At 37.8% G+C, this 25,923-nt stretch overlaps 1 protein-coding gene across 1 annotated transcript; it reads right to left on the bottom strand.

Moving 5' to 3' along the window:
* Positions 1-9,142: 9,142 nt before the first annotated feature.
* On the bottom strand, positions 9,143-11,080 carry LOC131155350 (anthocyanidin-3-O-glucoside rhamnosyltransferase-like). The gene has a single exon (XM_058108415.1). It carries the CDS (start codon positions 10,713-10,715, stop codon positions 9,327-9,329), a length of 1,389 nt encoding a protein of 462 aa, XP_057964398.1. The 5' UTR covers positions 10,716-11,080; the 3' UTR covers positions 9,143-9,326.
* Positions 11,081-25,923: the final 14,843 nt, after the last annotated feature.

Below are 25,923 nucleotides of genomic sequence, written 5' to 3'. Positions count from 1 at the left end.
CGTATATGAGAAAGATATGAATATTTCCAAATTAGAGGATAAAATCAGAAAATTATCTCTAAAGTTAGAGAAATCTCATAAGAAGTTGATAACAAGAAAGACATAGAGTTAAATGATCTCAAGAATCAAATCAAAGATAAGGATAAAATTATGTACAACTTCACAAAAGGAAAGGAAAACCTTGATAAGATGATTGGCTTACAAAGCATGCATTGGTTTCAAAGGAATTGAAAATAAAAATAAAAAGAATTCTTACATGGGATATTTCTCGAAAGAATCCAAAGACTATACTTGCATATCTTCTAATGCCTACACAAACACCATATGCTATCAATGCAAGAAAAATGGGCATATAAAGTTTGAATGTCCGTTTAAGAGGAAAGGTGTTAAAACCAAACAAGTATAGAAAATAAAAGAAACCTTCCTTGAAAAATCCTCCGGACCCAAGAAAATATGGGTACCAAAAATGAAATAATGACTTCACACATATATAAAATAGAAAATGGTATTGTTGGCCAAAATCATATGATGACTTTTTACAAGGCTTAACTTAAGAAAATATCAAATCTGAGCTTATTATATAAGCGCCTTGATGTTACATGCTACATGCTTACTTGCCTCCATGTGATGTGTTGATATGCTATATGCTACATGTGTATTAATTAACTTGACTTGATTTATATTGAAAAGTATGGCTCACTATATTGAAAATTGAGAATGAGAATATTGAGCTTAAGCATAAATTTTTTATATAAGGATAATTCTTGAACATACATGATTTTAAATGAATCACCTCGATAAACATACTGCTCTTTATCTATGAGTTATGAAAGATATAGTAGTTATATATGTAACGACTCGAATTTTTAAATGAAATTTAAAAAAATATAGAGAGAAGGAAATAGAAACATGAATAGAAGGAGGCCGTAGACTTCGTCAACGAACGCGGAGGGTTCGTCGATGACGTTGCATTTTGGAAGGAAAAGAAAGGGGAATGGAAACAAAAATAAAGAAGGAAGCTGCCAAGCTTCATCGACGAACACGAGGTTTCATCGACAAAGTCTTGAAGGATTTAGTCGACGAACATAGGGCCTCGTCGATGAGAAAATACCAAGAGGGGTTCTAGGGGCAGCCTGAATTTCATCGACGAATACAGGGTCTCGTCGACGAAATTTGTGAAGAACTCGTCGACGAAGATCGGGCTCGTCAACGAATTCTGTTATTTTAGAAGTATGAAAAATCTAGGGAAAACTTCATTTTTAAGTAACCTCTCTCTCTCCTCTTCGGCTCTCTCACTCTCTTTGTTTGATTTTGGGCTGGTTTTATGCCGGATCGAAGATTTGAGGCTACCATGATGCTCCTGGTGAAGTTCCCTACAAGTTTGCCGGAGTGGATCATTGGGGAAATAAAGTTAGAAATCATCTCAGAGTTGAAGTAAGGCTTTTTAAGCCAAATTAGACTTCATGGTAATTATAGAAATTGATGTACGCATGAAAATACTGATGATTAATACTGGGAGTTTTGAGTTTCAGGATATTGAGTAGGAAATACTACGGGGGTCAGGCTAGGATTTTAGGGGGCTTTCTCAGTAGCCAGGTAAAGGAGTAAACTAAAGCAGTTCTTTTCCATGCAAAATATTATTGATTATGAGTAAATTTATTTTCAGAAAAGCATATAATATACCTGTATATTATAGATGAAATGTACGTTTGGAAAATACTACCATTATGAGAAAAATGTATATGTATGTATGAGATGCCGGAAAATCATAATTTTAGTATGACTTTTAACAAGAGCATGTGTGGCATGAATATTATTTTATGTGAAATGAGATAAGATATGAATGATTTTACATGTAAAACACATTTTTAGTTATTATGAAACGATGAGTTATATTGTGATCGTTTTGACGATTATATGATAAACGATGTATTTTCAGAATGTATATACCTGAAACGATTTGGCACGAGGCCATATTTTATGTTATCGGCACTAGGCCGTATTTTATACTATCGGCACAAGGCCGTATTTTATGTTATCAGCACGAGGCCGTATTTTATGTTATTGGCACGAGGCCGTATTTTATGTTATCGGCACGAGGCCGTATTTATATTATTGACGCGAGGCCATATTTACTATGATTTCGGCGCGAGGCCGTATCTATGTTTTCAGCGCAAGGCCGTAATGATGTTATGTATGATCATGTATTATATGTTTTCACAACCAGGATGTTAGTTTAGTTTAGACCAGGAGCTCGGTACCGTAGCTATGGGTTGATTTTAGCACGAGGCTCTATTAGTGCTACCGTCCCACGAGGGGATGGGAGATGGATAGTCAATAAGGCTTTCAGTAGAGTGTAGACGTCCACCTGGCAGTCCGGACCAGGGTGCGGCGGGCCCATCGTACTTACAAACATATTTGATTTGGCAGTGGTCGGCCAGTCATTGTCGGGTGGTCCTGCCTTCGGGCTGCACAACCCGTCATGGGAGGTAATACATGACATTAGCTAGCTATTCATCCTGGGTTGATTTTCAATATTACGAGTTATAACAAATATTTATGTATGCTATGATTTATTAACGAATATGAAAGTACATGATTATCCAGTATGATATTATGATTATTTCTAGAGTTATGAAATATATTATACCTGTATAAGCACTTTAAAATATTCATGCTGCCACATAAATGTATTTAGTTTACTTTTCCTTATTGAGAAGTGTCTCACCCCCATCATTATTAAATTTTTCAAGAGCCCCTGAGAGACCGGCAGGTCAGAGCCACCGTTGAGTTAGAAAGATTACCCCGTGAGGAGGGTAAGGTTTTTGTACTAGGGTTAGAGTTATTTTGTGTGATCCTAGAGATATTTTGATGTATATAGATATGTACACGAGTACAGTGTTATAATGTTATAAAAGCTCTGATATTATATTTTATGGATGGATGTATGGATTTTTATGTTTACTACTGCCTAGGTTTTCCGCTGTGTATGACAGGAGTCCTCACAACCCACGGGTTTGGGTCGACCATTTTATTTATTATGTTGTATTTTATGGAGGGACGTTACAATATTGGTATCCATGAACTATATATTATGAGATATTAAGCTTTGGTATCTATAAAGTATTTTTGGTTTCACGTGTTAAAATTTTCAATAGATATCAAATCTAAAAGCTCACTTGATATCACAAAGTCAAATTATTTATGAGCATGATTATGTCTATGAGCATGATGTGACATTGATGATCTTAACATGATATTGATATTTAATACATGAAATGATTCAATATTTTACATGGGATGATAAAAGCAAAATTAATAACAAAACTGAATGTATTGAATTTAGGGTGAGTGTCATGAATCATTAATCAATTGATATCATGAATTAAATTTTAAATTTTAAATTGATATCATAAAAACCATCAAATTAATATCAGTTGGTATCTTGAATAATTGCTGTGAGCTACACACTACACATGCTATATTGAAAAACAATAACTTGAGTATGTACATATGTTTGGAATACATGATTATTGATATGCTTAAAATGATTTGTATTTGAATTTAAATCATTTCTTTTCTTTTTCATTGATGTCAAAAGGGGGAGAAGTTGGCAAGCAAAAATTGAGCATAATTGAGCATGAACATTATATCTATTCAAAAGAAGTATTTATGTATTTAATATTGATTGAAAAAGCTTGTAAAACCAAAAGAAAGTGATGAGCATGATTGATGAAATTAATATTGATCTTATTAAGATGAAGTTTATTGAAAGGGGGAGCCTTTTTAAGGCTTACTCACATTTTTGCTCCTTATTTGTCATCGTCAAAAAGGGGGAGATTATTGGCCCTACAAGACTTAAAATCTTATTATCTTATTTTGATACAAACAAACAAGTGAAATTTAATGTATTTGTGTGAGTAGTGATATTTCAAGGCTCATATATGAGAAAGTAAGGTCAAAGTGCTCACAAGGATCAAATGAAGCTTAAATGAGTCAAAGCATGGATTTAAAGATGAGATATTAAACCTTGAAGATTATGAGGACATGAATGAGTTGTTGAAAACCAAGGAATATTAAAGTCAAAAAAGCCAAAGAAAGGCAAAGTGAGAAAGGTCAAAGAATACGAAAGCTTAAAGAAAAGATGGACTCAATCCAAGGACAAAGCATGAAGACTTAAGAACCTAGAATGAGAAAAGTCTTAGAAGTCTTTATGTAAGTACTTTAATGTTTAAAATATCGTTTGAAATATTTTGATACTCTTAGGTTAACTTCTTGGACCTAGATACCTTTTAAAATATTTGGAAAATATTTTTATATGGTCAAAAATTATTTTAAAAAGGTTAGAATCATTTTTGGAATGAAAAGCACCAAAAAGAGTTTTTCCAAATGCTGTTAGTTTTTATACATCCGCATTGAGGTGATTTTTTCTCTATCAAAACCTCCTTATTTAAAATTTGTTCAACATGACATTGGTATGAATTTTTCTTAGCTTTCTTTTGACACTAAGAACACCTAATTTGAAGTTATACAGAAAAAGTTATGAGCAAAATACTGAAGCGAGGTCACAGTTGTCAACCATCTGAACACTATTCACGGGAGGAACTTCAGCTGTCTGAACAGTAGACAAAACTAGGGGTGAGCAAACGGTTGGTTTGGCCAAACTCGATTAGTTAACCAAATTAACCAAAAATTTTGGTTAATAAATTTTGTTAACCGAACCGACTGAACAATGAGAGTTACCTGAACCAAATCCGACCGAATTCCTTTTCAGGTAATTCGGTTAACCGAATCTAACCGAAATAATTAAAATTAATTATTGAAGACTGGAATATGTACCTGAGTCACTAAGTCACCCCATCCAGCTACTGGAACTCTGGAAGAGGGATTTGGGATCGGGATTAGGACGAGAACTGAGAACTGGGAAGTGGGAAGAGGGGCTTAGCTGTCGACGCTTAGGGCCTGAGCCTCGAGCAAAGCAACGGCCCTGAGCCTCGAGCAAAGCAACGAAGAGTGAAGAGACGATTTGCAAAGATGGAGAAGGAGAAGTGGAGAAGGACTGCCTGCTAAGTCTGGCGGAGGGAAATAGAAGAAAAAGAAATGGAGCAAAGGCAAGCAAAAGGAGAATTGTGTGTGGAATTCTCTTAGATGGTTATTCAGTTACTAGAAACTTTTATTTAGCTTACTCTCTTCTGGATTCTTTGCCCTCTCCCGTAATGAGCATTGTGTGTGGAATCAACATAATTATTTTGCAAAAAAAAAGTGGAGAAGGACTGAACTCTGAAGGAGAAGGAGAACTAAGGTTCGAGACCGAGAGGGGAGACTAGAGAGGCTGCGGCACAGAGGAGACTTTGAAGGAGAACTGGAGAAGGAAAACTGAGGGTTTAAGACCAAGTCATCAAGAAGCTGCGACGCAGATGAGAGGACACGAATTGTCGGCCAGTCGGGGCCATCTGGCACAGAGGAGAGGACCCTAGCATATAATATATATATATATATATATGTATATATATATATATATATATATATGTATATATATATATATGTATATATATATATGTATATATATATATATATATGTATATATATATATATATATTTTAATTAATTCTTAATTCGGGTAATTCAATTAACCGAATTAAATTTTTTCATAACCGACCTGATAACCGATTACCCGAAATTTAGCGAACCCATAACCGAACCGATCGACCCTTATTTGTTAACCGAACCAAACCGATCAAAATTAATCGGTTAATTTGGTTAATTCGAGTTTCCCCAAATTATGCTCACCCCTACATAGAACCACTTCATACGTCTGAACTTAATACTTTAGACGTCTGAATATTTTCTGGGACAAAACTAAAACAAACAATAGCTGTTCAGATGTCTGAACTCAATACTTTAGACATCTGAACCTGACACTTCAGACGTCTAAACCCTCTCTTTAGACATTTGACCCTGTGTCCAATTCATTTTTTAAAGGGTTTCGAGAACTTTAGATGACTGAACTCGAATCTTTAGACATCTGAACACTGTTCAACAAGCAAATTTTTTAAAATCTAATATTTTAAAATATAGCTGTTGGACTCCAAATTTTCTAACAACTTAGGAAACTCTCTAAGGAAACTTTAGCAACAAGGAAACTTGTTTGAAAGCCTATAAATACATGGTTTTGAAAATCAAAACACACCAAGAATTGAAAAATCTGTTTGTAAAGCTGAAAGCACTCTTGTTCTTACAAGTTCTCTTGCTCACTCATTGCAAATCTCTTTTACTGCGATATTCTGAAGTGCTAGTCCTTCCTTCTTTGAATTCTTTCTGCTAATCCTTATCTAAGAAGGATATTGGTGAATTCTACACTTAAGCTTCATTATATTTCATATTGATATTTTACATTGAAGTATGTAGTGCTGAAATTGTACTAACTTACTCTTTGAGAGAGTATACTTGTACGCATATCTTATCTTCTTTTCTTGTAGTTCTTTGACGTTCCAAGGATTGTTTGGATCGTTGACTAAGCAAGGGGATATTGCTTAGAGAGGCGGACTCTAGCCTAAAGGAGTGACCGAACGAGGGGACATCGTTTGGAGAGGTGGGCTCTAGCCTAGTGAAGGAATGTTTGAGCATGGAGTATTACTTGTAATCAGGTTTTGCTCTACCCGTCAACGAAATAGGTTTAGTGAATCCTTTGGTGATTTGCCAAAGGCGAGGACATAGGCTGGGTATAAGCCGAACCTCATAAAAATCCCCGTCTCACTCTCTCTTTCCCTATTCTTTATTTTTAGTTCATATACAACTGCATGGATGTTTTAAATATCTAAATTATACATACTACGCATATTTGGAAATCAAGTAAACTTAGAGTCCAATTTTGATTTAGGTTGCGAAAACCGAAAGGGAGTACGTTGGTTACACCATATCTTGCAGAAACCATACGGGAGTACGTTACTTGGTTAACATCCCAAAGATAAATTTACCAAGAGTTTATTTGAATTCTAAATATTTGGAAAGAGTGATAAATATGTGGATGATCTCTTAATCACTGGGAGTAACTTTGCTATTATTTTAAGGTTGTTCAATAGCTCGGTCATCGATTTTCTCTGAAGAATCTTAATCCTTTGCATTATTTTCTTGGTATTGAGGTGATTTCAATTACCCATGGACTGTTCCTCTCCCAAAAAAAAGTATAATCAGGATCTTCTTTCTCGCACTAAGATGGATGGTGCTAAGGCACTGATGACTCCACTTGCCACAAGGGATCTTCTTCAGCTCAACGATGGCTCTTCTCGTGCTGATTCGATTGAATATCACCAAGTTATAGGAGCTCTCTAATATCTCTCTCGAACTTGACATGACATTGCCTTTTCGTTCAATAAGCTAACCTAGTTCATGCGTAAACCATCTCAGCTCCATTGGACTGCTGCAAAACGTGATATGCAATACTTGAAAGGCATTCTTCATAATGGCATCCTCCTCAAGTGCACGAGGAATCTCACTCTTCAAGGGTTTTCTGATACTGATTGGGCTAGTAATAAGGATCCTCCACCTCTGCCTATCTTATTTGTCTAAGTGATTGTCCCATTTCATGGAGCATGCACAAGTAGTGTGTTGTGGCTCGTTCCTCCACTGAGACAAAATATCAGACTCTTGCTTCAGCCACCTCCGGTTTGTTTGGATTCACTCATTGTTTTAGGAACTCGATATTCCGATTACTAAGCCCTAACATCTATTTTGTGATAATATTGGTGCTACCTAGTTGAATCTTAATCCTGTTATGCATTCATGAATGAAACATATTACTATTAATCTTCATTTTGTTCGTCATCTGGTTACCAAAAGTTTGCTACAAGCTAGTCTCTCATGTAAGCACCCACAATCAACTTGCAGACCTCTTAACTAAGGCTTTATCCCGTCACAAATTTCACTCTTTGTGCTCCAAGATTGGCTTAACTAATGGCACGCCTATCTTGCGGGGGCGTATTAAGGAAATTGCTTAGTTTTCCAGCAAACCATCGACGATTTCAAAATACCATTTGACGATTGCTTTGACGGATTAAAACAAAATGATTGATGTGAAGTGAAATCGTCAACGGATTGCTCAATCCATCAACGGTTTCACCAAGCCGTCATCGGTTACATCTGTTGTTGAATTACTGAGAATCCTAACAATTGAAAATTTGCTAATATCTGATTATATGCAACGATCTGGGATTCCTCAGTTGTATCACTTGAATTGTACGTTATTTATATTTGATAGTTTAGGATCTTTTTAATTTAATTTTTAAATACTTTTGAATACGTAACAAATATATCTTCTACAAGTCTAATATATAAGATATCTTTACATGAAAGTGTGTCCACATCTTCTTTAATAACTAATTAATATCCTCATGGGCAAGCATTCTTAAGCATCCTTACATACACACATCTTGTCATCCATTCTACCTCCACTAAATAAAAATTATACCTGATTTTAAATTTAGGTGGGTTTTGGTCAAAGGAGAGTCCCACATCTTACATCAACCAGTCAACTTTCACATGTCAAGAAAAATTCCCATATTCACCTAAAAGCCACCATGCATGCCGTGTTTTTATAAAAATATTTAAATTAAAATAAAATAAGTACAATTATAAGATAGTTTGGTGAAAAATTACGAAAATAAATTTAATCAATTTTTTAATAATTGGTTTAGTCAAAATTGATTATTAAAAAAATTAGTTTCAATATAAAAAAATAAATATTAGGGTAAAATTCAGAACCGACTTTTCCAACCATACAAAAATAAAAAATAAAAGACGTTTGGGGCCAAAAATTGATTTCTATATTTAAAAAAAAAATTGAGCCTTAATCTCTGTCTCTCTCTCTCTCTCTCTCTTCACGTCTGACTTATTTATTGATATGTATTTCTTTATTATTATCCTTATTTATTGTTTTTGGTGAATGCATTTGATGGTTCGGAGTGGTCTGGTTCTGTTGGGACTTGGGAGGGGCAGTGGGCACCCCTAAAAAAAAATACTATTTACGTTTTTTTATTTATTTTTAATATTTATTAAATAATAATTTTATTCCTTGATGTTTTGCTTTTTACCCTTTAAATATTTACTTAATAAGTTTTTAAAAAAATAAAAATTTAAATTTAAATTACAAAATTCACACTCTGCACACCATCTTTATTTATAGAAATCCAGAAATTACATGGTTCTAAGATAATTTCTAATGATTCGGTAAACAGAAATTAAGCCCATGATAAGCTACATAAAAATGAGATATATGTATGCATGGGTGTACGTACGAGCATGTGTCACGTGCTGCATGGAACTAAGTCTCATATATTAACCAGGGCTTTCATGTCCTGGACGAAGTCTGAGACATACTTACTCTGAACCTCCCTATTAATCAAAAACTCCCTCCACTTCTTGTGATTTGCCCTAATGGACTTCCCTGGTTCCTTGTCCGCCTCCACCATAACTTCCATAATTGCTCCCAATATATCCTCTTTCCCAAAATGCCCATCCTCCTCTCTCCTCCTCACCTCCACTCCAGCCTTCATGTCCATGCTTACCAGCTTAGAGTTCATGAACTGGTCTCCCTTCTGTGCCATCATCACCAATTGGCAATCATTCACCATAGCCTCCATCACTGAGCTAAACCCTGCATGGCAAACGTAGCACCCCACGCCAACGTGCGCCAGTATGTGCTGTTGCTGCACCCACCCACTGTGCACAACCCCCCTCTCCTTCACCCTCTCCATCACCCCATCCGGCAATGCTTTCGCCACCCTGTCTTCGCCCGCGCCGGCCGGGAAATTCAAAACGAGAAAGAAGGGAAGTCCGGTGAGCTCCAACCCCAGAACGAGCTCTTTTATCTGATCGTCAGTGAGGAACGTTTCGCTCCCGAACGAGCAAAATATGACCGACTTCGCCGGAAACTTCCCCAGCCACTTTGCCCATTTGTCGTCCAACTGGCCGGACGGCGGCTCTGGAGCGAGCGGACCGGCTAAGAGAACCGGTTTGCCAAACTGGGTCTTCACGAACTCCACGTACGGCGCTTCCATCTCCATGCAGGTCTTGAAAGCCACGACGTCGCAGCTGTGGAAGCCGGCGAGGACTCGGTCGTAGACACAGGGGTCGCCGTTGAAGCTCTTGAAGATGTAGGAGAAGTCTTTGGCCTCGAAGGTTCGGAGGGCGGTGACAGCGGTGGTGGGGAACCCGGGAGGAGGGTTTTTCAGGTCATCGGCGGAGGCGGAGGCTGCGCGTCGGGCGGGGACGGTCATGAAGGCGGCGGAGAGGGCGGAGAAGACGGAGAAGTGGACGGTTTTGATGGAGAGGGCGGAGGCGAGGGAGGGGAGCCAGTGTTGGGCGAAGTCGAAGAAGATCAAGTGGGGTTTGAGGGTGGACAGGAGGGTTTTGATTTGGGGCTGCATTTGGTCGAGGGCGTGTTTGAGGAGTTCGGCCATGGCGGGGGTGAGGTCGGAGGTGTTCTGGAGGTGGGGGGGGAGGCCTTGGAGAGGGATGATTTGGATGGTGGGGTGGAGGGAGGAGGCGATGCGGGGGACGGCGGCTGGAGCGGAGACGAAGGAGACTCGGACGCCATGGGAGCAGAGCTTGTTGGAGAGATGTATGAATGGGACTATGTGGCCGAATGCCAAGTACGGGAACATCACTACGTGAAGTTCATCTGTAGTTGATCCATTGCTCCCCCCTTTGCTTTCCATTCTCTCTCTCTCTCTCTCTCTCTCTCTCTGTGGCGTATGCAGCTCTGATTGCTTACTGCTTCCGGGTTTTAAAAGCTGGTGTGGCGATTGTATGTACACTTGGCTTAAGAAAATTAGGGAAGATTGGAAGCTAATCGGGTTTCGGACATGGAAACAGAGGACTCAATGAAGGGGCTTTGTCAATTTGCTATCGCAATAAATTCATGTGAGAGAAATGCATAGCGGCTGCTCGCACTAAGTCACCGTAGCAGTACGAACTAGAAACTTCAGAAAGGCCTGAGATGCAATAATGTGGGGGGGCCAGGCCAGTTGCTGCTCACAATAATGGCCATCTGTGCGAAGCATGTGTGTGGCCCTTAAAGTTGGCTTGTAGCTTGGTAGCCTAGCTGCTTGAATTAATTAAATGGCCGTGTAGGTGACCACGTGTTAACCCCTTCATCACGTGGTACCGTCAACGCATGGGGGAATTACATAGCCCCGAGTTTTTTTCCAACCTAACTTTTTTTAAAAAATATATATATATATTAATTATATACTATATTCGGATTCCCAGAATGACTCTGACGAAATCTCACAACTTAGATTAGTGAGATTTACTTTTAATGAATAATGTTGTTGTGGACACGTGATAAATATCGTTGATTCATTCAACGAGATTTTCTTGAGAACACTAATCGCTTAACCATCCGCCGCTTGACGCATGACAAATATCGCTGGTTCGTCCATTGAGATTTGCTTCGTATACTTACTGACCATCTAGCCGGCGTTCGACACGTGGCAAATCTCGCTGGTTCGTCCAGCGAGATTTGTTTCAGATACTTACTGCCCAGCCGGCATTCGACACGTGGCAAATCTCTTTGGTTCGTCCAACGAGATTTGCTTCAACCCTTATAGAGCCCTTCCTCCTTCGATTGTGTTTGTGAACAGAGAGTAGGTCCTCCTACGCAGGCTTTGCAGAGAGACAAGGAGGAGCAAAGCAGGTTACCATTGTTGAGGCAGAGGTCGGATGTGTTGCAGGTTGCAGGTGACCGTTGCTCATCGGGAGGCTGCCTAACCGTTGAGGAGTAACTATATAAACTCGAGGAGATGGGGTAAGACACAAATCCACCATATGCTTTATTCATAAATTTTAAATTAATTTATTTGATTGAAGAGTTCGTTTGATTAATAAAAGAGTTTAGTGTGCCTTTCACTGTTTGAAGGTTTCGTTCAGAAACGCCCAAGTTTAAGGTTAGGGTTTTTTTTGTATTTGTATTTTATTTTTATGATACAGTATATGCCCTAACAAAAACGAGATGCATAAAATTTATTTGTTTGGATTATATAATCATTTTGTATTTAGCATATTTATGGAATCATCTTTGTTTGATATATTTGCATTTTTATTTCTAAATGGATAGAGAGGATATTCGATGAGGGTGGGGAACCAGTAAAGTCATTCTTCAATCAGATCCCTCCTCATATGTGGACTCGGTGCCACGACGGTGGAAAAAGGTATGGAAACATGACCACTAACCTTATTCAATGTTTCAACGCTATCCTGAAAGGCGCTCACAGCCTTCCAATAACGGCCCTTGTGCAACTAATATTTTATCACGTTGCACATTATTTCAATAGCCGGAGGTTGCTCGTAACGCAATATCTAAAGGAAATGCATTCACTTCACATATATTGTTAGAGATGGAAAGAAGGAAGCTGAAGGCGACCGGACATCGAGTCACCACGTTCAACCGATCGAGGGGTAGGTTTAGCATCACAACTGCGCAGTTAAGGCCACATAAAGGGAATAACGACCAAACTTTGAGCATCTAGAGACGCGAATGCTCGTGCGGGAAGTGGCAAGCTTTACACTTTCCCTGCTCCCACCTTCTCGCTAACTGTGTGGAAACATGGCTGAACGCAAACCAGTATGTTGAGCCATGTTGAAGCACTGCCAAGCACTATGCGACATATGATATGAATTTTCATCCGATTATGCACGAGGCATATTGGCCAGCATCCTCGTTGCTGAATTTGCAGGTAAATCCCGTATATGCTCGATATAAAGGTCAGCCTAGAAGCTCAGGTATACACAACGAGATGGACGCACGGGAAGGTAGGAAGAATATCACGTGCAGCATATATCATCAAGAAGAACATAACCACATGAGGTGTCCGAGAAGAATACAACCCAAGGACACAGTTGGACCTTCACACTGACCTATCACTTATAGGTTAATGAAGAGTCTTATTATTACCTTTAATGTCATAAAAAGGGTGAAGGAATGATACGGGGTGTGCTACCACACGTCCACACTTCATGCCTTATTGCATCCCACATATTAACCCCATTTAGAAAAAAATAAATAAAGATTTTGAATGTTCCAAAGAGCCCTTGTGATTAAGGTTGTGTTCAAAGGATAATAAATTTCTTTATTTATCCTTAACGCGACCAAGGGGAAGTTTTAGCATCATAGTATGGAAAATCCATAATCTGAAACTCAGTAATCTCTCTGAGTTCCCTCATGTCCCTATTATTATTATAGCATCTATTCAATACTGCTGCCTTTTTGCAAGATCAATCTAGGGCCGTCTGATTCCAGTGTATTGACGATAGGCGATCGTCACCGGTCCAGTCGGGCATGGACCGATTCGCACTCTGACATCTTATATTACCGAGGGGGCACACAGGTCGTACACAACAGGATAGGTGCAGACCCCTGCATTATTGCTTGGATACAAGAGGCAGGCTTCTATGGGATATACCAGATTAAGCATATCCAGTTGGATTGGCATCTGGTGACCGCCTTGGTGGAGCGATGGAGGTCGGAGACACACACGTTCCACCTACCGCATGGGAAGGTGACTATCACCTTCCAGGATGTGGCGGTGTTGTTCGGGCTACCGATTGATGGGACGCCCGTCACTGGTCGTACTACTAGACTAGTATAGGAGGGAGGCGCTGGTCAGGGGGGAGCATTGCGCCGCATGTGTGAGAGATTGTTAGGGGTGGTGCCTACTTAGGGTGAGATGATTGGTGCCCACATCCGCATGTGGTTTCTTGAGGGGGAGATGTTTCACCAGCTCCCGGTAGCTACAGATGATCATACAATAGCGTGTCACGCACGTGCCCACTTGCTACGATTGATATGTTGGACGTTGTTCTCAACCTCTCGGGGAGTTATGCGCACTTGATGTTTCTTCCACTCCTCGCAGCGCGAGTGGAGATACACCAGTACAGTTGGGGCTCTACAACATTAGCGTGGCTTTACTGGGAGATGTGTCGCACAACTGACATGTCCCACTCACAGATCAGAGGAGCACTCCTCTTATTACAGGTTTGGGCATAGGAGAGATTCACGTCCTTCGCTCCTACGCGCCGTAGTGTCGGGCGTCTTATTGAGAAGGACCAGGACAGTCGCCTAATTGACCCAGCCCCACTCGTATTGAGATTAGTAACTTCATTCATAATACATTCGTGGTATAAGTTCTATGAATATTAATTCATAGTATGTACTAGTTGTTACACTTGTTCACTTACGTATTATTTTGTACAGGTGGAGGGATTAGTTGTTGGCACCAAATGTTGCACAACATATGCTGCCCTAGTACAGGTTCGAGTTGGATATGCACTAAGAGCATGAGGTATAGTCTCATTCAAGTGTATTGACTGTATTGCATATTTATCATATATCCCTACACACCTCTTACATTTTGCATATGTTTACGCGCAGTTCATATGGGCACCCTACACAGATGGTGTTCTAGCCGACCTATCGGCTGATTATGCAGTTGGGAGGGACCTATGGGTAGCCCAAGTGCCACTCACATGTTTTCATATTATCGAGTGGCATCTCCCTAACCGAGTGATGTGTCAGTTCGGCTTTTGGTAGGGCATTCCAGACCACCTTTTGACGTCGGGGATCGATGTACGTGGGGACGACCTACACAAGATTTATGGCTGCAGTCAGAGGAACACAGATTGGGCTACCAAGCATGCTATGTACATGACTATGTGGGGGCATCGGCGAGAGTACATCATATAAGGAGTGGAGGCGGACGGTCGGATGGGTCCAGAGGACCCATATTATACGTGGTATAGGTCCATCACACGACGCTTCGTAGATAGGACCGCGATGATCTACATGAGCCTCATAAGAATACTCTAACGCATGCCTAATTTTTTACCGTCTATGTTACGATGTCAATATGGTAACCACTTTTTTCGTATGCTGCAGGTGGATGTACTATACCAGATCGACCTACTCTCTTTAGAGCCCGCTGTGAGCGATTTAGCGAGAGCAGGATTAGACATTATCCATAAGAACTGGTGACGGATACCTACACCACAATGGGCCCCGGCACCACGAGGAGGTCGAGCAACTCCAATACGAGGAGGTTGAGCAGCTTTCTCCAGTCGTTTGTCATGTTCAGCCTTCTCGCCGCCCATTGTACAAGCGGAGTATGTATTCGGGTTATTCGGACCATATGGCCCATCAACAGCCGCCGATATTGTGGGCCCATCCAATAGATAGGCGGACACCTCGTCTAACTTTGCCACCACCACGTTGATGATATACCTACTAGACGACCCTCTCGATGTGGAGGAAGTGGATGCACCTGCTTTACCACCTCGAACTCGTCCAGAGACTTCATATGAGTTAGCTCCCCATCCGCATCACATGGAGATAGATGATACAATACCTGTGGGCTGAGATAGTGGAGATGTAGCACATCGACGAGCCCAGATGCCAGATGCGGAGGAGCAACTAAGAGAGGGCAGACACAGACAGCAACAACCCCGACACCAGAGACGACCTCTCTGTGGCACCAAGTAGGAGATCATCGCTGTATTATTTCACTTGTAGAACTGTATTTGTTTATTCTTTCATTTGTACATCATGTATTTGTTTATTATTTCATTTGTACATCATATATTTTTTCATTATTTCATTTGTATAGATCATCGTATTATTTAAAGTGGCAAGCATCTTTTTGTTTATTTTTTAACTTGTATAGATCGTTGTATTAATTCTTCTGTACAACATCAGGATGTCCATTATTTCATTTGTATAGATGATCGTTCTATTATTTCATTTGTTCAACATTATATTTTCTTCTTTTCTTCCAATCTAAAGAGCATCGTTGTATTATTTGTCTATAATTACAAATATTTATTCATTTTCCACAAGATGAATATGTGAATGAAATGTGGTTATGACTGGTGTGAATGAACGTTTCGTATTGTTTCCCACAGATGTATACATGAAATTGGTGAATGTAACATTGTGAACATACTAGTATGCCTTGTGTAAGATAAATGTTTTCTTTGAACAGGTGCATGTGTTGATTTAGGTGTAATCCCAAGAGGGGGTGTGAATTGGGTATTTTTTTAAAAATCTTTGAAACTTATTCACCACTTAATCCTTATGTCTAAATTTAACCAATTACTTATCAAGTTCGTGTGAGATTATTCAACAACCATACATGCAATGGAAATAATGAAGTGTGTTGAATAAATTAAAAAGATAAAGGGAGACAGAAGACAAACGCAATTTTACGAGGTTCAGCCAACACGGTCTACGTCCTCGCCATGAGCAACCCACTCAAGGATTCTACTATAATCCCTGCTCCTTAAATTGGGACGAAGCTTCCCTTACAATCCACTGCTTACAAAAGATACAACTTCCTCCTAATCCGCTGCTTGCAAGAGATACAACTCTCTCCTCAAACTCGGTTCACAACCTGAACCGTGAATACAATGAAATCTGTAAAACACTCAAAGTTGCTTCCAACAAAAGTAGTGAGTACAATTGAAATTTCTAATACATAATCATATGATGAAACTTGAAGCTCAGAATGTATGTAACAATACAATCGTTTAATGAATGATATATGTTTCAATACACAATTTCCCTTTTCATCAAATCTCCCAAGTAATGATATATTTAAACACTTTGGAGAATATTAGGATTCTAGTTCACTTTGCAAAAATGCATGAGAATTTAATGTGAACTTATTCAAAAAAAAAAAATTGTCTTGAATATTAGATCATTCAAAATCAACAACGTTCTTTCAAATATTCAATTACACAATAATCTTTGTAATATGCAAAATATATATATATATATATATATATATATATATATATATATTGTTAGCTTTACTGTGATCCCAAAAGGGGGGGTGAATTGGTATTTTTAAAATTTAATCCCTAGGTAAATATTCTAACACCAGTATGTTCACAACCTTATGGTTAATATAGTGCAAGTAATGTAAATATACCAGAATTTAAACAAAGCAATTTAATCAACGCCACATACACCAGAAAGCAGTAAAGTAAAAATGACACATAGAGATATTATCGAGGTTCGGCCAATTGCCTAAGTCCTCGTCTTGGCTAACAAGCACAAGGATTACCACTATAAATTGCTCACTTAAACAGGTGGAGCGACACCTATACAAACCAAGTCAATTCAAGGGTTGGCTTCAACCGCTACATACAATCCTTACAGGGCTGGATTACCACCCCCTCAGGCCACGCCTGGAAACACTCAGATTTTAAAATCAAATAATACAATAGAAAAGTGCTTTCACGTAAAGAAGATTTGTACTCAAATGCGTTCAATCACAAACACCACAAATGATTTAATACATAAGCTCAGTGTGGTCCAAATAGTTCAACTCTCAAATGTATTTTCTATCAGTTTAATGCGTACGTGAGAGTGTTAGTAATCAATCTTTTTTTTTTTTCAAGATATTCTAAATCAAGATGCTCAAATAAAGATATCACTCAAGTTTCAAATATTCCAAAGAACTGAATATGTCAATCACGTGAACAGTGTATATGCTTTGTTTGCAAAAGAGATGTAATCTTTGTATTCAGCAAATGATATGTATACTTGAATAAATATTGCAACAAAGATTAATATCACTAACACAAATATTTTCATAAATATATCAAAGTAAATCCCACAAGATATTTGAGTAGGTTTTGAAAAATCTTTTGCAACCCAAAAACAAATACAAACTTCCTAAGTTATTGCAACAAGAATGCAACACTCGGAAGTTCAACACAAGTCTTCTTAAAAAAGGGTTATGAATAAAGCCTCTTAAGAACACTTAGGTTATGCTCTCGTAAAAAATCGAATCAAACACTTAACAATGAGAGAGCAAACCTCTTAATACGAACACTCAATATACTTATAGATGATATAGAGGATTGAAGAAGGTAAGTTTGAGTGTTTTTAGAGAGAGTAGAAATAGTAGTGAGAGTTTTGCTTGAGAGAAAATTTTTGGATTTTGTATGCTAATCAAGTTGCTAATTTTCCCAAATGAAGGGGTATTTATAGACACCCCAAGAATTTTTACCGTTAGGGACAAGGCTGGTATTATTAGAAAAGTTGAATGATGTATTAGTCATTTTAACCCTATTTTAAAAATATTAACCACGGTAAAAAAATCAGAACAACTCGAGAGGCCCGGTCGACCAGAACACTTTCGGTCGACCGAAGTTCATATGGCTCGATCGACTGGGCTATTTTTGAATTGGGGACTCGGTCGACCAGACGTACATGTCTGAAGCAATTTTTCAATTTTACCGAGGTTCAGTTGACTAGGCTGATTTTGAACTAAGCTGGTCGATTGATCAAACCGTTAAGTTCCCACACGTGGGAACTCGATCGACCAGGTTGGTGGTATTCAAAAAATGTTCGGTCGACCAAGTGGTCAAAATGTTGACTCCTGGGAAGTTTGGTCTACCAGGGTCAAATGAACTACAAGGGTTCGGTCGACCAAGAGCAAAATGAACTGCATATGTCGGTCGACCGAAAGTACACAAGGTGTGCATTTCGGTTCTGTTCTGATTCACAAACACCTATTTAAGTGCCTAACACATATAAATGTAATGGTGAGTGTCCTAGGGTCACTTTCAGGTCCTTTTTGAAGACACCGAAAGAATTTGGTGTCAGTTGACCGAAGGGTAATCGCTAAGGTCTTTCTAAGTTTATTTGCATTATGAGCTTATGTATTTGACCATGCTTGTGATGTGTGTGATTATTACATACTGAAAAGCCCTAATTACTATTACAAACCCTTTATATGAATGAAATATATTACAACATAAGAAATTAGGTCTTCAATAGAAATTTGGTCTTCAAGCTTCACTTTCTCCATGTGCATTATTTTCTGTCAATTTAAGTTCCTACACAAAGCCTTAAACACCCATTGGATATAATGAGTATTTATCATGATCATAACTGGGCGTGACCTATAAGGTCAACATTCTCCCCTTTTTGATGATGACAAATACGATCAACAAAAATATGGGTTTTAAGCCTAAGATGGCTCCCCCTATCAATATTCATCCACTTTATTTTTAACCAAGTCATTTTACCTTTACCCATTATTTTTACCCATTTTCATCTCCCCCTTTGGGCAACAGCAAAAAGGACCATTTGAGTTAAGACTCTAGGCAATGGGTAAGAACTACATTTATACATGATGAATTTTGGAAAGATTTTAAAATTTTCAGTAAAGTGTCGTTTGTAAATCGGACTTTCCAAAATAAATTCTGTATAAGTGTAACCTGTTTGAGTTGAAATATTTCCTAACAGTTTATTCACAACTACTCAAACAGTTCAAAATGTCCAACAAGAAAATAAAATTTCAATATGATCATAAAGTGAACAAAAGAGTTGTGCATGACAATCTAATAATCAATATTCATTACATTTAATATTATCATGCTATAGATATAATGCATGTGTACACTATCAATAATCAACTTTCACAAAGTCTAAAGCAAGAAGGCAAGTCAACAATAATATTAGTTGCTAAGACTTGGAAAGTTCTCATTTGAGAGATCCCCTTAAATTTATGCAAGTTATGAAACATTTTAACCTAAGAAGCTTCTCTACTATATATTAAGCCTAATTCACGTCTAATTTGTATGAACTTATCCTCAGGTGGTGATTTAGTGAATATGTCGGCCCATTGTTCATTGGTGCATACAAACTCAAGTGCAACATCTCCTTTTTGTATATGATCACGAAGAAAATGATATCTAATCTCAATGTGTTTAGTTCGTGAATACGAGATAGGATTTTTAGAGATGTTGATTGCAATAGTATTATCACATTTAATCGGTATCGTATCATAGTGCAATCTATAATCCATAAGTTGTTGTTTCATATAAAGAGTTTGGGCACAACAACTTCCAGCTGCAATATATTCAATTTCAGCTGTGGATAAGGCAACTGAGTTTTGTTTCTTGGAGAACCAAGAAACAAGAGATTGTCCTAAATAATGACAAGTGTCGCTAGTGTTTTTTCTATCAATCTTACTATCGACAAAGTCAGCATCAGTATAGCTAACAATCTCAAAGGTAGTATGCTTAGGGTACCACAAGCCTAACTCTATAGTCCCAACTAGATACCTAAGGATTCGTTTGACAGCTTTTAAGTGAGATTCCTTAGGGCCAGCGTGAAACCTAGCACACATACACACACTAAACATAATATCAGGCCTACTAACAGTGAGATATAGGAGACTTCTAATCATGCCACGATACAATTTTACGTCAACAGGCATTCCTTGCTCATCTTTATCAAGCTTAATGGAAGAGTTCATAGGTGTACCAAGAATTTTGCAATCTTCCATATGAAATTTCTTTAGGAAGTCCCTAATATATTTAGATTGGCAAATAAAAGTTTCATGATTAGCTTGTTTGATTTGCAGCCCTAAGAAGAAACTAAGCTCACCCATCATGCTCATTTCAAATTCACTTTGCATGCATTTGGCAAATTCATTACACAACTCATCATTAGTTTCTCCAAAAATGATATTGTCCACATAAATTTGAACAAGCAACATATAATCATTTTTGGACTTGATGAAAAGTGTAGTGTCAATCTTGCCACGGGTAAACTCATTTTCTAGTAGAAAACCACTAAGCCTTTCATACCAAGCTCTAGGAGCTTGTTTCAATCCATACAAGGCTTTAGACAACTGGTAAACATGATCGGGGTATTTATGATTTTCAAAATCGGGTGTTGTTCTATGTATACCTCTTCATTAATGTAGCCATTTAGAAAAACACTTTTAACATCCACTTGAAACATTTAAAAATTTTTAAAAGCAGCAAAGGCAAGTAGCATATGAATGGCTACTAACCTAGCAACAGGAGCATATATTTCATTAAAGTCAATCCCTTCCTGTTGGTTATACCCTTGGGCAACTAGTATAGCTTTATTCCTAGTTATTACCCCATTCTCATCTTTCTTATTTCTATATGCCTATTTAGTTCCAATGATGGTGTGTTCATTAGGCTTAGGAACTAGAGTCCACACTTTGCTTCTTTCAAATTGGTTAAGTTCTTCTCACATGGACATCACCCAAGACTCATCCTCAATGGCTTCTTCAATGTTTTTAGGCTCTTCTTGGGATAAGAAAGCGGAATGATTCATTAGATTTCTTAGGAAGGATCGTGTGGCAACACCATGGGATTGTTCACCTATGATTTGATCTATAGGATGACTTTTAATGAACCTCCAATCTCTAGGCAACTCCTAATGTTCATTGTCATCATCTTTAGGCGATTTTTCATTTTCTTCCTGATTTTCACTTACATTGTTTTCAATAGACATTTTTTCAAAGCATTTTCTAATATCAATATCATCTTCATCATCTTTATTATAAAATGGATTAGATTCATCAAACACAACAAGAATATATTCAATTACGTTCAATGTTCGTTTATTGAAAACCATATATGCTTTACTATTGAGTGCATAACCTAGGAAGATGTCTTCATCACATTTAGAATCAAATTTTCCTAAGTGTTCATTATCCCTAAGCACAAAGCATTTACAACCGAACACATAAAAATAGGAAATATTGGGTTTACGGTTGTTCCACGATTCATAAGGGGTTTTATTTATTGACGGTCTAATCAACACCTTATTCATAACATAGCATGCAGTATTTATGGCCTCGACCAAAAAATATTTAGGTAATTTATGCTCATTCAACATAGTCCTACCCATCTCTTGTAGTGACATGTTCTTTCTTTCTACCACACCATTTTGTTGAGGTGTCTTAGGTGCAAAGAAGTTGTGTGATGTGCCCTCTAAGCCACAATATTTTTTTCATGTTCTCATTTTTTTAATTAAGTGTCTCTATCACTTCTTATATGAGTTATCTTATATCCTTTCTCATTCTGAATTCTCCTACAAAGCTTGGTAAATTGTTCACATGATTTATTTTTGTGCGCAAGAAATAATACCCATGTGAATCTAGAAAAGTCATCCACAATTACAAAAGCAAAAGATTTACAGCCAAGACTTTGCACAGGATTAGGTCCAAACAAATCTATAAAGCATCTCAAGTGGTCTAGTAGTAAATATGAATTTCTTTTTCTTAAAACTAGATTTGGTTTGCTTACCCATTTGACATGCATCACAAATTTTATCCTTTACAAAAGACATTTTAGGCAAACCCTTAACTAGTTCTTTTCTAACAAGTTTAGACAACAAGTCCATGCTAGCATGTCCTAAGCGCCTATGTCATAACCAACTAGCTTCATTTACAGCAGGAATACAAGTGACTTGTTGTGAAGCTAAGTTATCAAGAGAAGTAGTATACACATTTTCATGGCGGTTTGCAGTGAAAAGCACTTTGTGATCTAATTTATCTTCTACTATGCATTTATCATTCTCAAAAGATACTTTATATCCTAGGTCACACAACTGACTTATGCTAAGTAGATTATGCTTCAACCCATCAACCAACAAAACATTGTCAATAGTAAAAGAAGAATCCTTACCAACCTTACCTACACCGATGATACGTCCTTTGGCATTGTCGCCAAATGTCACATAGCCTCCATTCTTGGGAGCAATTGAAGTGAATTTCCCCTTATCACCGGTTATGTGCTGTGGGCACCCACTATCCAAGTACCACCGGTCCTTGGAAGAGAACGATCTTTGGCATACCTGCAAAATAAGTTAAGTAACTGATGCGGGTCCCCAAATTTTGTTGGGTCCACGGGGGTTAGTAGTAGGGTCTCCCTTAACTACCCATACTTTCCTAATTCTAGCATGCTCATTCCTAAGTGGACAATCAAATTGAATGTGATCAATCTGTTTACATTTAAAACGTCTTAATCTACACTTAGGCTCTTTAGGAGGAACATGAGATTTTGACTCATGTGTAAAGTGTCCTAAGTAAAGGTTAACATTTTCAACACCATTAAAACCAAGACCCTCTTTACTTAAAAGAGTTTCATTGGGCACCAAGTAACTTTTCACAATTGTTTTTGCCCTCAGTGAATTTAAAAATGATTTTGGAGCTATCCTCCAGTTTCCTCTCAAGCTCAACAATAGTAGCATCCTTTTGTTTTAAAATAGAGGCATGAGAGGTTTTTGCCATATTAAACAACTTTGACCAATTCTCAAATTTCTTTTTCAAATCATTATTTTCTTTAGTCGTTTTTCCTAGAAATTTAGAAACACGAAAATATTCAAACTGTAACTCTCTTAATGTAGGCATGCAATCAAAATCACAATCATCAGATGAACAGTATGAAGATAATGAACTAGAAGACAATACCTCATCCTCGTGATCCATCAAGCACAAATTAGCGATCTTCGAGTTGCTGTGATCTGATTCTGAGTCGCTGCTGCTGAGTTTGTCCCATGAAGTCCCAGCCTTCATGGCTTTCTTCTTTTTCTTAGCTTCCCTTTTCAGCAATGGGCAGTCAAGTTTGATATGCCCCACCTTGTTACAGTTATAGCACATAGGAGCATTTGATTTTTCTTTTCTTTTGCTGGACTCTCCCTTCTCATTAGTAGACTCTCTATATTTTTATAGGGTTTCCTATTCTTCTTGAAAAATTTACTGAATTTTCTAGTTAGCATGGCCATTTCATCATCAGTGTCAAACTCACTACACTCACTAGATGTGTTATTAGATGCTTTCAATACAGTCACTTTCTTAGCCCTATTATGCTCATTAAGTCTCTAATTTATGGACAATTCATATGTGATCAAAGAACCTATCAATTCATCTAAGGTCATGGCCTTAAGGTCTCTACCCTCAGCAATGGTCGTAGCCCTGGCCTCCGAAGCAGGAGGTAAGCCTCTAAGGATTTTCCTAATCATCTCATAAGTGGGATAGGTCTTTCCTAACGCATGCAGTGAGTTTATGATGTGTGTGAATATAGTATACATGTTCTGAATGGACTCACCTACATTCATCCTAAATGCCTCATACTTACTGGTCAACATATCTAGCCTACTGTCCTTCACATCCCTAGTGCCCTTATATGTGACTTCCAACATATCTCATATTTCCTTTGTAGTAAAACATGTCATAATTCTATTAAATTCATTCACATCAAGACTACAATATAAAATATTCATGGCAGTGGCATTAAGACTAACAACTTTCACATCATCATCATCATCATACTCATCCTCAGTTTTAGGAACCCTAGATGCACCCTTAGTTTTCATAGGAACATAGTTTCCCTTAGAGACAATCCTCCACACCTTCCAATTAGTATTCTGAAAGTAGATGCACATCCTCTATTTCCAGAAGGTGTAATTAATACCACTAAAAACAGGAGGTCGTGAGGAAGATGGTCCCTCAGGGAAAGGGGTCACGGAACTATGAGCCATATGTGATCTTTTTGCAAAATGACAACTAGTCTATGTTACGTGGCTCTTATACCAATTGTTAGCTTTATCGTGATCTCAAGAAGGGGGGGGGTGAATTGGTATTTTTAAAATTTAATCCCTAGGTAAATATTCTAATACCAGTATGTTCACAACCCTATGGTCAATCTAGTGCAAGTAATGTAAATATACCAGAATTTAAACAAAGCAATTTAATTAACGCCACTTACACCATAAAGCAGTAAAGTAAAAGTGACACACAGAGATGTTATCGAGGTTGGGACATAGGCAATTGTCCCAACCTTGGCTAACAAGTACAAAGATTACCACTATAACTTGCTCATTTAAACGGGTGGAGCTGCACCTATACAAACTAGGTCAATTCAAGGGCTTACCTCAACCGTTACATACAATCCTTATCGGACTGGATTACTGCCCCCTCAGGCCACACCTGGAAACACTCAGATTTTACAATCAAATGGTACAATAGAAAAGTGATTTCACGTAAAGCAGCTTTGTACCCAAATACATTCAATCACAAACACCACAAATGATTTAATACATAAGCTTAGTGTGGTCCAAATAGTTCAACTCTCAAATGTATTTTCTATCAGTGTAATGCGTACGTAAGAGTCTTAGCAATCAATCTTTGTTTTTCCAAGATATTCTAAATCAAGGTGCTCAAACAAAGATATCACTTAAGTTTCAAATATTCCAAAGAACTGAATATGTCAATCACGTGAACAGTGTTTATGCTTGGTTTCCAAAAGAGATGTAATCTTTGTATTCAGCAAATGATATGTATACTTGAATAAATATTGCCATAAAGATTAATATCACTAACACAAATATCTTTCACAAATATATCAAAGTAAATCCCACAAGATATTTGAGTAGGTTTTGAAAAATGTTTTGCAACCCAAAAAAAAATACAAACTTCCTAAGTTATTGCAACGAGAATGCAACACTCGGAAGTTCAACACAAGTCTTCTTAGAAAAGGTTTTTGAATAAAGCCTCCTAAGAACACTTAGGTTATACTCTCGTAAAAAATCAAATCAAACACTCAATAATGAGAGAGCAAACCTCTTAATACCAACACTCAATATACTTACATATGATAAAGAGGATTGAAGAAGGTAAGTTTGAGTGTTTTTAAAGAGAGTAGAAATAGTAGTGAGAGTTTTGCTTGAGAGAAAATTTTTGGATTTTGTATGCTAATCAAGTTTCTAATTTTCCCAAATGAAGGGGTATTTATAGAAACCCCAAGAATTTTTACCGTTAGGAACAAGGCTGGTATTATTAGAAAAGTTGAATGATGTATTAGCCATTTTAACCCTATTTTAAAAATATTAACCACGGTAAAAAAATCAAAGCAACCTGAGAGGCCCCGTTGACCACAACACTTTCGATTAACCGAAGTTCATATGGCTCGATCAACCGGGCCATTTTTGAACTGGAGACTCAGTCAATTGGACGTATATGTCCAAGGCAATTCTTCAATTTTACCAAGGTTCGGTCAACCATGTTGATTTTGAACTGAGCTAGTCGGTCG

This window comes from Malania oleifera, chromosome 5, assembly GCF_029873635.1.
Source record: "Malania oleifera isolate guangnan ecotype guangnan chromosome 5, ASM2987363v1, whole genome shotgun sequence".
Taxonomy (NCBI): domain Eukaryota; kingdom Viridiplantae; phylum Streptophyta; class Magnoliopsida; order Santalales; family Ximeniaceae; genus Malania; species Malania oleifera.
This window is presented reverse-complemented; position numbering and strand designations above follow the sequence as displayed.